At 36.9% G+C, this 12,361-nt stretch overlaps 2 protein-coding genes across 2 annotated transcripts in view; both read right to left on the bottom strand.

Annotated features, from left to right (window-relative positions):
• Positions 1 to 3,411, bottom strand: part of LOC123457405 (zinc finger protein 420-like) — a 154,574-nt gene extending 151,163 nt beyond the window's left edge. Inside the window, exon 1 of the mRNA XM_045141331.1 lies at positions 3,282 to 3,411. Within this exon, the coding sequence (XP_044997266.1) occupies positions 3,282 to 3,411 (130 nt within the window). The remainder of the gene's footprint in view (positions 1 to 3,281) is intronic.
• Positions 3,412 to 3,756: 345 nt separating this feature from the next.
• Positions 3,757 to 11,253, bottom strand: LOC123453255 (vomeronasal type-2 receptor 116-like). Its single transcript, XM_045141330.1, is given in 6 exon segments — positions 3,757 to 3,941; positions 3,944 to 4,669; positions 7,823 to 7,946; positions 8,298 to 8,525; positions 9,757 to 10,569; positions 10,954 to 11,253. Coding segments are annotated over 6 exon segments (2,376 nt in total).
• Between the last annotated feature and the right edge of the window lie 1,108 nt (positions 11,254 to 12,361).

The following is a 12,361-nucleotide window of genomic DNA, read 5'->3' as shown; positions in this document are numbered from 1 at the left end:
AGGGGTGGGGTGGAGGTGAGACCTCATATCTAGTACTGGAAACCAAGTCAGAATGCCATGAACTGGAAAAATCAGTCTTCAGAAAGAAGCCTTTATTGCTGTGGATATGAATGGTGAGCTTACCGAGAGATTTTATTAAATCTCTCACAAAAATTTGCATGCCCATTTTAACCCAAGATGCTTTCACTCTTGTTTGAAGAATCTCATTTATTTTCCAGATGTCAGAGAAAATGGAGGAGAATCAAGATTCTAAAATCAAAGTTGGCGAGGTGGCTCAGTGGTTTATATTTTTTGTCTTCAAAGCCCGATGGCCCTGTTTTGATTCCTCAGTATCCATATAATGCCTGACATGCAAAATGGTGCCAGATTATGGAGTTTCTTTGGATCACCAGTAGACCCTGGAATACCCATATTCCCTTTCTATCAGTCCCTCTGTGTGTTTCTTTCTATCAAATACATATTTTTACTCCAATAAATCTATTGAAAAATTAGACAGGAATACAAGTAAGAGTTCCCAAAGAATGTGATACAAATGGCAAACCAACATGTTGATAAGTGTTCAACCGTTTTAGCTATCAGGGAAATAAATACAAACTAAAACTACTTTGAGATTCAATTTCACTGTGGTCAGAATGGTAACTTCGAAAGATCAAATGGCATCAAATGATGCCAAGGGTGTGAGGAAAGAGGAACCCTCATTCATTATTGGTGGGAGTGCAAACTTGTATACCCATAATGGAAACCACTTTGGAGGTCTCTCAAATATCTAAATAGAAATCTGTAATTGATCTAGCTATTCCATTCCTGGGAATGTATCCTAAGGACTCTTCACTTTAGAGATACTTTCACAGTCTAGTTTTAGCTCTTCTTTTCACAATCAGGGCATGGAATCAGCCCATATCTAAATCAACTAATGAATGGATAATGAAGATATGATACATGTACATACTGGAATTGTACTCAGCATTAAGAAAAAATGAATTAATGAAAGTCTGGAGAGGTTAAGAGATGACTCAGAGGTGAAAGGCATTTGTTTGCAAAGTCTGATGGAGTGTGATTGATTCTATAGTACATAGGTCAAACCAGATGTATCTATGTGTCTGAGTTTTTTTTTCCCTGTGGCAAGAAGCCCTGATCTACTCATACACCCATAGTAGTCTTTCTATTATCTATCTATCTATCTATCTATCTATCTATCTATCTATCTATCTATCATCTATCATTTATCTATATCCAAATACATAAAAAATTTTTTTCAAAAAGAAATTTGCTTGAAAATGTATGGACTTTGAAAATATTATACTAAGAAAGATTGCACAGCACAAGGTCAGAAATACAAAGGATGCATGTTCTCTCTCATATGCAGACCCTAAAATGGAATAGTTTGATTTGTTTATGAATTGTATCAAGCATCAGTAGTATTAGTAAGGAAACTAGACTGAGGACTGGAATGAGGGGAGCTACGGTGGTATGAGAGGAGGGGAGAGTTGGCAGTCAAGTGCAAGTTCAGATTACAGCAGTGGAATGGTCCTGGGGAGAGGATGGGCTCAGTGATGGTTAGAGAAGCAATATGAACCCAATTGTGTCTTGAAGCAGTATAATAGAATTCTTCCTCTTGATTACCTAATTAAAAGGCAAAACTGGGGCCTGGAGTGATGGCTTAGTGGTTAATGTGCTTGCCTGCCAGCTGAAGAATCCCGGTTCAATTCCCCAGAACCCACGTAATATAAGCCAAATGCTGCTTCTCTCTCCCCCTCCCTGATTCTTTCTGTTTCTTGCTCACATAAATAATAAAATTTGTTTTGAAAAAAAGGTACAACTTTTTCTTTTAAATATTTTATTTTTTTATTTATTTGAAAAAGAAAGAGAGAGAGAGAAAGAGAGAGAGAGAGAGAGAGAGAACATGGGCATGCCAGGGCCTACAGCCACTGGAAATGAACTCCAGATGGGCACTCTTATTGGATTTACTTCTATTTGATTTTTATGTCATTCCTTTGGCACTGTGGTCTGCCCATCACAGTGTTGGAGTCTTATTTAATTTTCGAGGAAGCTACAGTCTACCCTTGAAGTGTCTGCAGTGGTCATTCCCTTTATGTTTGCTTCCACTAGTCTTCTCATAGTAAGGGGGCCTGCCTGCTGAGAGGCAAGGAGTCCTTGAAGCTCAGGCCCAAGGACCTGATGTAGGGGCTTGTTGTTCCATGATTTGGGGTTTGGGACTCTGGGGTCAGGTGGCCGGAAGTGCACTAGGGTATATGGGGTGGTGGAGAGTGGGCTGGTATTCCCAAGCCTGGAGGGATGGGTGGAGCTGATCTGGCCTGCCTGGTCCCTCAATGGGATCAGGGACGTAGGTGAGTAGGATGGGTTTACAAAAATGGGGTGTGGAGGTGAGTGGGATGGTATTTATAAGCCTGGATGCATGGGTGGAGCTATGCCAGCTTTCTGGTTTAGGTCCTTGCACAGGATGGGGGGTGACAGGGGGTGGGGATGGTATTGCTGAATTTCAATGTGCAGGTGAGCTTTGCTGGCCTGCTGGCTTGGATCTGCTCATGGGAGTAGGGGGTGGTGGCGAGTGGGACTGCATTCATGCACACTTGGGTCCCCTTGCCTAATGATCCACTCTCCACTAAACTACAAATGTGTTAAGTAATATTATTCTAATGACAAATTTATTCTCAACTGTGTCAGATTCTCAGTGGCACCATTTTCTTCTCACATGATAGACAAAGACCTTCCAAGGTCTGCATAGTCTTACCTCTAGTTGTTATTCTTCAAGTTATCCAGTAGATTGCACACACTTTGATAACCTTAATGTATATTGAAAACAGGTTAAGGTTAAACGCCTACTTCTTCCAAAGGGAACTATTCTTCTTCCTCCTAATCATACCTATGAAATCTTGATTCCTGGCATGCTAGAGGAGAGATTTGAAATGAGACACAAGGGCCAGACATCTGAAGCATCTGACAGTTTACTGTAGGAAAGCTTGCATTTTTATAGCCAAGGGTGATTGTTAAACACATCTTGAGAAACAAAACTGTTTTGCACAGATGTTAAGTTCCAAGGAAAATGAGTTCACACTGCTCAAGGGCAAGGACTGAATTGAAACAAATGTTATCTTATAATAAGCAGGAAACAGGGCAGCATGAACACACATACATCATGACTCAAGAACTTGATCATTATGTTCTGAAACCTTTGTTCTGGGAACTGTATTTTAGGAGAGACTTCCTCATCCTTATGGTCATTAAGTCCTTTGGTATGGTGGATGTGTTCTAACACATACCCTCACTGTATCTCTGAATATTCTTTGAACACTCAACTACAACCTTGTAGACATTCTCATAGACATTTGCTCTATTCAGAAAACTATAGCAGGTTTTCTTGAGACAATCTGAAGAATGAATCAGATGCATTTCAAGTTATCAAGACTGATAAGAGCAAAATTCACAATACAATACCAGTGCTTTTTTTCCAAGTGTCTTTATTTACGAATTTGAAATGTGAAAAAATGATTATTCTTGCTACTGAAAACAATCTCCTGAAACATATGCCACTCTGTGAAACTGGATTTCAGTTGGTGTTGACAAATGGAACCTGGCCTGAAGGCTCTAGAAGCAAGTTGATAATGTTAGAGAACAAATAAGACATGTACACCTTAACAAATACCTTACCTTTTTTTTTTTAATATTTAATGCTTACAATAGTGTAAGGGTTTTCTACAGGTCATACTTTAATACATATGAGGTAAAATTTAAAAATCAATTGGTTGGGTAATATGTTTTTTTCTTCATCCTCTTTAGAGAAGTTTTACTTGGTTTTAATAAAATGATGTAGCACTTGGGGAAAAAGATGCAAGCTAGCAACCCTGCACTGGAGGCCAAGATAGAAAAGACCTCCACTATTACTATGGCCTTCCCCTTGGTACTATGGTAGATAGGGACAAGGTGACCCACACACTGCAGAACACCAGCATGCTGAAGGTAAGGAACTTGGCTTCATTAAATGTATCAGGCAGATTTCTGGCCAGGAAAGCCACAGTGAAGCTCCCTATAGCCAGAGATCCCAGGTAGCCCAGGACACAGTAGAAGGCAGTGTCTGAGCCTTTTTTGCACACAATGATGATGTGGCCAAGTTCTGAGTGTACATCTGAGTCAACAAAGGGAGGGGATGTTCCCATCCAGATTCCACAGAGAACAAGTTGGATCAAGGTACAGATAGGAACGATGAAGTTAGGTACACCTGATACTAGCAGCCCTCTCATCTTTCTTCCTGGTGTAGTGACCTTGAAGGCCAGAACCACAGTAATTGTTTTGGCCAAAACAGTGGCTACAGCCACAGTGAACAGAATTGCAAATGTGATCTGCTGCAGGATGCAATTAGTATTGTTGGGATATCCAATGAAGAGTAATGGACAGAGAAAGCAGAACATGAGGGAGATGAGTAGTATGTAGCTATTTGTTCGATTATTGGCTTTCACAATCAGTGTGTCTTGGTACTTCACAAAAACCCCAAGAACTAGAGCAGTGAGTGCAGAGAAGCACAAGGCCATGCAAGCCAGAGCCATCCCCAATGGGTCTTCAAAAGCCAAAAACGTCACAGTTTTTTGGAGACAGCGGTTTTTCTCTCTGCTGGCATATTGATTGATTGGGCACTTCACACATTGTTCCATATCTGGCACACAACACAAGGCATCATCAGGATAGTGGCAGTGTTTCCTTCTTAGGCACAGCACACTGCAAACAAGTGTCTCAGAGGTGAACAATACTTGTATTCCTTGTTACCATTGACAATTAAAATAGTTCACTTTTTAGCCAGATGACAATGAATAAAGACTATCATATTATGGTCAGATTAAACAAAGCCTTAAAAATTTTATTTATTTGTTCATAAGCAGAGGAAGACTGAACCTGTAGCCACTGAAAACAAATACCAGATACATGTACCAATTTGTCCAGCTGGCTTTCTGTGTGTATAGGGAAATTGAGCTGAGGTGGTTAGGGTTTACACACCTATACCTTAACTGCTGAGCCATCTCAGCCTAACAAATCTGTATTTTATTCAGTTAGCTAAATTTACAAATTCTCCTGATCCTTTTATTTCTTAAAAGAATAAAATAATTTTGTTGCAATGTACTAGAATTATATGATAACATTGCTTACATGAGGTATTTCTTACAATTTCTACTACAGGTGAGATGGCTTAGCAATTAAGACACTTGCCTGCAAAGCCTAAGGATGCATGCTTGACTCACCACATCCATCATACGTCAGACACATAAGGTGACACATGAGTAAGTTGCACATGTGCCCAAGGTGACACATACTTCTGGAATTTGACTGCAGTGGCTAGAGTCCTTTGCACCCCAATTCTATGTTTCTCTCTCCCTCTCTCTCTCTCACTCATACTCTCTTTCATTAAAAAGAAAACCCTCTGTTTGGCTTACCTCAAAAAAGATAAAGTATTTAAAAAAATTTATCTCAGAGTTCTATAAACAGTGCAGTCCAAGATCAGAGTGGTACATGATTCTATGTCTATTAAAAACATTAGAGCCAGGAGTGGTGGCGCACACCTTTAATCCCAGCACTTGGGAGGCAGAGGTAGGAGGATCGCCGTGAGTTCAAGGCCACCCTGAGAATACAGAATGAATTCCAGGTCAGCCTGAGCTAGAGTGAGACCCTACCTTGAAAAACAAAAAAACAAAAACAAAACAAAACAAAAAACCATTAGAGAACACCCATAAAATTAGACAATAAGATGTGATTGTTTCCTCATCCTACAGTTCTCTGTCTTATGAAGTCGGTCTGTCTGCATCAGGTGATGCCCTATGGTTTTGTACTCAGATATCAGTAGGTACATATAATTGTTTCAAAACATATTTTTAAAAAATACGAATGAAATTGGAGAACCCTAGATATAATTAACTCTAATGTCACCATTGCTCAAATCTATCTCCTTGGAATAGGTATTCATGTACTAATTTTGAGAGGACATACCTTTTACTTACTTCTCCAAATTCTTCCTCAACAATCCATAGTCTATGTTTTAGAATTTGGTTAAGAAGTTATTTAGAAAGGATTATGAACAAGATAACTTTGAAAAGAATTGCCATGGCGCATAATAGTGAACTGAGTAGATAATCTTCCAACATATAACTTGCATATGCTATCATGGTGTTTTATAATTTTTATTATGATTACATTGAATCATAAATGGGATTAAAAAGAACTATATGGCATATCCTATTGAGTATTTTTATATAGAAATATTTTTCCATTTAAATAATTTTACTTCTCTTAATCATATATAATCATGCATTATAAATTCATCTGCATACATTTTTATGAATTATATAGGCATGTCATAGTTTTTCTGCATTATAAAGCCATACATTCCACTTTATTTGGTACACATAATATGGTCAACATTTACAAATGAAAAACACTTCCCTGTTAATATTGATTATCCATCACCACTAAAGTTTGTATTTAAGTAATTAATTAGAATTGTATATTAAAGTTTTATTTGAATGAACAGTTTTTATATATTAACAATAATATTATTTCAATTCATTTTTATGACGTTACCCAGTTATACCAAAAAATTAATGTCAACCTCTTTCCATTTTTTTTACATCATGTATCAATGCCCTTCCCTATTCACTTTGAATTCTACTACACGGAAAAAGTGCTATGGTTATGAGAGTATGCTGCAGGCACTAATAGATGAAAATATTGAGGTATTAATATTTATATCATTTTTAAATGTCTTTGATCATATCAATTGAGGCCTTTAGGTTCTACACTAACATGCCCCCCACATAATTTTTCTTGCCTTCTCACCTGTAAACTAGAGGGCAATGTAAAATAACACCTATTCATCCATTCTAAGTTCAACCTAGTAGGCTTGACATCTCAGAGATATATATTTCTTTTTATTCTTATTTTAACTTCTGAGCATTTCCCATATCTCCTTAAGTGCTTCAATATACATCTGAAACAATGCTCCCAATATTTTAATCAGAATATTTGTGTTTCTTGATAAAGGTTTTAAATGTCTGTGATATGCTATTGTCTAAAGTCTTAAAATTAACTTCTTTCTGAGTTATTTCATAGATACTCATAAAAAATTATGCTTACATTGAAAGTATTTCCAAAATTACATATTTCTAAAGCCAAAAAAGGGGTGGAGAGATGGCTTAAGGTACTTGCCTGCTAAGACTAAGGACCTACGATTGTCTCTCCAGGACCCATATAAGCCAGAAGCACACAGTGGCACATGCATCTGGAGTTCATTTGCGTGGATAAAGGTGCTAGCACTCATATTATAACTTTCTCTCTCCCTCCCTCTTAAATATAAAAATAAACAAAATAAATCTTAAAGCCAAAAAATGACTTGTCACAGCATTTCCTATCCATCACCTACCTATTGGGTACAGAGAAGATAAAGATGTGTAAGATTCCTTCTTATAAACTTCATTTTATGTACAGTCAAAGAAGCTTATATGTGTGTGTGAAATTCCTTGATAGTGATAATATATTCACTAACTATTGGATATCAGTGAGTGTTTTTTATCATGGAAGAATTGGTATATACAATGAATATATGCAATATACAGTGAATCTAGGAACTAAAAATGTGGCTCATGGCATCATGTGAATGCTATTCTTATGGTGGCAAGTATTTATCATTTCAACCAAGTGATTACATTAAGCAAGGAAGGGATATTATCTGTTTCTTCAGGTTCCCTCAAGGGTCCTACAGGTTCCCACTTTAGGTAGAGAAAACAGTCGAAGGTGAGAAAGATTCTCTAAGCCTTCAACTTACCAGTTTTGTTAGAAATCTCATTTTCTGGGCAGGGGGAACAATTAAAACAGCAGGCTACCTTTCCCTCCTGTCGGAACTTCCTGAAATCAAGCCCGCAAGTCTCACTGCACACAGAGGAGGGAATCTGAGGAAAACCAGGACTATAGTTGTCAAAGTTAGCCATGTTATATACTCCATTCATAAGTACATGTTGAAACACTCACAATTATTAAAATTTTTATCTACATCTACAATAAAGTTGAAATGCCACCCTCCATTTAGTACACTATATCTTGTCATACCTATGAAGATTTTGATGAAATAATTTGTCATTTCTATATATACTTTTTCAAAAGATAGAAATAAAATCTAGGACACTGGAAAGAGAATCCTGAACAACATGTGGTAATTGACCAAATTGTGATGAGCACATAAGTCCCCACATGATTTTATCTACTTATGTCTATAGTAAAGCATTACAGTCAGGTAAACATACCTGCCTACTCCCCATGGCCCACTCTATTGCCTCCTCAGACAAATACAATTGTTGACCAAGGGAACCATGTGAAGAAAACTGTCCTATTTTCACCTTTATTCCAAGACCATGTGGAAAATTTGTAATGTGGGAAATATCATAGTCTGCATCACATTTTGTTTTCTCATTTAAAGTGACTAGGTCTCCAACAGGGTTAATAAATTGCATGTTCTTCAGAGTGTGATAAAACTAAAAGAAATGTATCATTTTCCAATTAAGTGCATACACAAGTAGACATAATGTATGATATGAGTAATGTGAAACTTTACTGCATGTACCCAATATTCTGAAGTAAATCAATTTCCAGCTATAAATTTAATATTACTACATTTTTATCAGTTTCTTTTTGGGGAAACTGATAAAAATGTTCACCAAATGTTAGGTAAGGCTATTGAGATAAGCCTTAAAGCCCATTATATTTATAGAAATCAATGCAACATTAACTAAAGCCTTAAGGTCTTCAATATTAACAGTGATACAGAATTACTTTAACAACTCAAAATGCCTTTCAATAACACCAATCAGGATACTTTGGAATGGGAAAAGCAAGCTCATATCTAGATTTCAAGCACTTCATGATTAGAAAAATAACTAGAATTACATATCAAATACTTAAAACAGTTGAGCATGGTATCAGGATCATGTATCATATAAAAAATGGATCACTCAAAACTAATGTCATTAAATTCAGTGTCTTCATCATGTATCCACAGTTATGGTTTGTCACAGTTGTCTGCTTCACTGTAGTTAGAATTAGCATGGACACAAATCTGTGGACATGTCACTAAGGAAGTTTTAGGGTAGGTAACTAAACATGGAATGATCCTTCTGAATGCAAGTGGCATTATTTCATGGGAGAAGGGTTTGTAATCAGGGAAAGCTAGATGACCTCATTTATTCATCACCCTTGCTTTCAAAGGGTAGGTGCCTGATTGGAAAGAGGGCTTAGCAGTTAGGGCATTTGTCTGCAAAGACAAAAGACTTTAGTTCAATTCCCCAGGACCAATGTAAGTCAGATGCACAAGGTGGGACATGAGTCTGGAGTTTGTTTTCAGTGGCTGGAGGCCCTGGCATGCGCATTCTCTCAATCTCTCTCTCTGTCTCTCCCCTCTCTCCCTCCTTCTCTCTTTTTCCCTAACAAAAAATAAATTAATTCAATTAAAAAAATCAGAAAACAGAATGTCACCATCATGATGGACTATAGTCTTGAACTCTGAGGTAGAATGTAACCATTCTCAACTAAGTTATTTTGATCAAGTATTTTCCCTGAAAAAACTAACTAATAAACTCAGTTTAGATTTACTTCCTAGGAAATTAAAATAGACACATAGAAATTAAAGTAGACACATCCACAATTGAGAGCATTCCAGCAACTTGGTTTAAATATGTATGGAACTACTGAGAAGGTAACAATGATGACAGTACATACCTTTGGGCAGTTATCTTCGAGGAGTTCTCTCAATGGCTGACTATCTACCTGTTGATAATACATTTCATGGTAAGCATATGCTGAAGCGTACACAGCATTGTATAGGTTATACTTCTCATCATCCATGGCTGTATCAAATCGTTGACTTGCATACCATTCTAATGAGGTGTTGGCTGAACACTTACTCTGTGTTATACATGTAGATTCAACGTCCAAGCAATCAAAGTACATCCATTCTGATTTCATCACAGAAATGTCTATTGGATATTGAGAAATGTTCATTGTCTGCATATTTTTTTCTAAATTGTGAATTTCAGGATGATGATGGGAAAATGTGAAAGCACCATGGAATGAGTCAAGAATGAAGTCTCTCCCTGTATTTGTGATGACATCCCACTGTGAGGTGGTGACCCAGATCCTACGGATGCCTAAATATGTCCAGCTTCTAAAGCTCACTTCCAATGTAGAATTCATTTCACCATAAATGGTCACAACATTTGCCAATGATGTCACAATTTGTTTATAATATTTCTCAGCCCTTGTCTTGTATAACTTCATGTTTAGTGGGATCACATTCAGAAAAGCTAAACAGAGTTCATTTCCTTGCATCTTTTCTCTGATGTCTGAGAGAAACTGAATACCTTGGTCATCATCAGAGATGACCAACCCCATCCAAGTCCAGTTGAAATGAAGCATTAGGGAGACTATGGCAAAAGACAGTCTTGTTTCCTTGGGGGCAATCTGATACAGATAAGGATACTGATTATGGTCACTCAGAATAGGATGAAATGGGCCATAGTGAATCTAAAGGACACAGAACATACAAATCAATATGAAGAAGAACACTGGATGAAACTTCAATCTAAGATCTGAATTGTGTTAATCACCACTTGGGAAGAATGTTGGCAAGAATGATTGCTCACACCATTATTAGCTATATTTCACTATGTATAAGACTCTGGAAAAGTACTGAAACATTTAAGGAAATAACTTTGTATGTTTCCACAGTTCCTCTAATAATTTTTTAAAATTAAGTGCTAATACCCCACCAAATCACTGATTATTATCTCTAAGAATTGTATCTGACAATACATGGATAAACCAGGTATCTACTAGAAATATCCTTAAGCACATGAGAAAGGTAAGAAATGAAACAGGATTTCTATTCTGCATATCACAAAGTCTCACCTGCCCATAATTAAAGATTGAAAACAATGTCCCAATTTTGGCACTTGTTGCCCATGATGGTCCTGTGAATAGTAGAAAATCACATTCGTTTGTTTCACAGCTAAAATTAGGAACAATACCAGAACTTAGAAAAGAGATAATAGTCCATGAATCATCACACTTGGAAGGACTGAAGTAAAAATTAATAGACTTGTTGGGTATAAGTTTGGGATTTCTGTTGATCTCCTCAGTGACAAAAATCATTGTCAGAATATATTGATATTTCTTAACTGGCACACTGAAAAGAAATACAGTAATCATTATGGACGAGGCTTCAAAACAATTAGAGTGTACAGGTAAACATGTGATAAATGATTCTTTTGCCTGAAATTCTCATGTAATCATTCACCTTTATGTAAGGATATCATCCTGCATGACATAGGGATCAATTAGGTATTTTGAAATTATTACATGAAAGGCAATTCATAAAGTTATATGATATACATATGCATATATATGTATATACATACACACACAACACACACACACACACACAGAGAGAGAGAGAGAGAGAGAGAGGGAGAGAGGGAGGGAGGGAGGGAGGGAAAGATAATTCTAGATTCATCTTTAGCAAATGAGAAACTGGAGCAAAGACTATGTAGGTCATATGTGACCTTGAAAATAGACCTATACCAGATAGAAAAAATTGTTCATATCTTCAAGCTGTAATTCTCAATTGTAAGAAATGAAAAATAAATCCAGTAGCAATCTTGTTTATGTTAGTTTGGTGTGTATATGAGGGGTATAGTCATCTTCATGTTATTGGAAGACCACACTGTGTGTGTGTGTGTGTTTGTACGAGGGCACATGTATTGTGGAGTATTGCATTCCCCCAAATAACAGACTTCTACTCACAACACATTACCAATAACTACATGGTGGGTATACCAGTAATCCCAGTAGGAAGTTCCTCAGTGCAATGGGGACAGGGAGTAGAGGAATGATGGTAAAAAGAGTTAATGTGTCCATACAAAGTATCAACTTAATAAAAAGAAAGTAGTAGAAGAAGTGGAAAAAAAAAGAAATTTCTGTTTGTAACATATCAATCCTGCTAGCAAATTGTAGCGTCTACCACTTGTAATATTGGCCACTTTAGGATCTCAGAAGGGTTTAAGTAATCACAACTTTGAGTTACATCCCTATTTTACCAGGAGTACAAATATTCTACAATCCTTTCTTAATTGTGTCCTTCACCAATGTGTTACTTGGAATTTTGACAAAACACCTGACTGATTATGTTTCAAATTCTTTCTATTCTTATGTCCAAACCAAACACAGCAATAGAGGAACACAATATATAGTTGGTACCTTTCTTATTCCTGTACCCTGTTACAAAAAGAAGAAAATATCTTGGCATCTCATATCTCTA

Source organism: Jaculus jaculus, unplaced genomic scaffold, assembly GCF_020740685.1.
Source record: "Jaculus jaculus isolate mJacJac1 unplaced genomic scaffold, mJacJac1.mat.Y.cur mat_scaffold_44_1_1196519_arrow_ctg1, whole genome shotgun sequence".
NCBI lineage: Eukaryota > Metazoa > Chordata > Mammalia > Rodentia > Dipodidae > Jaculus > Jaculus jaculus.
The sequence above is the reverse complement of the archived record's forward strand: the minus strand, read 5'-3'. Positions and strand labels throughout refer to the sequence as shown.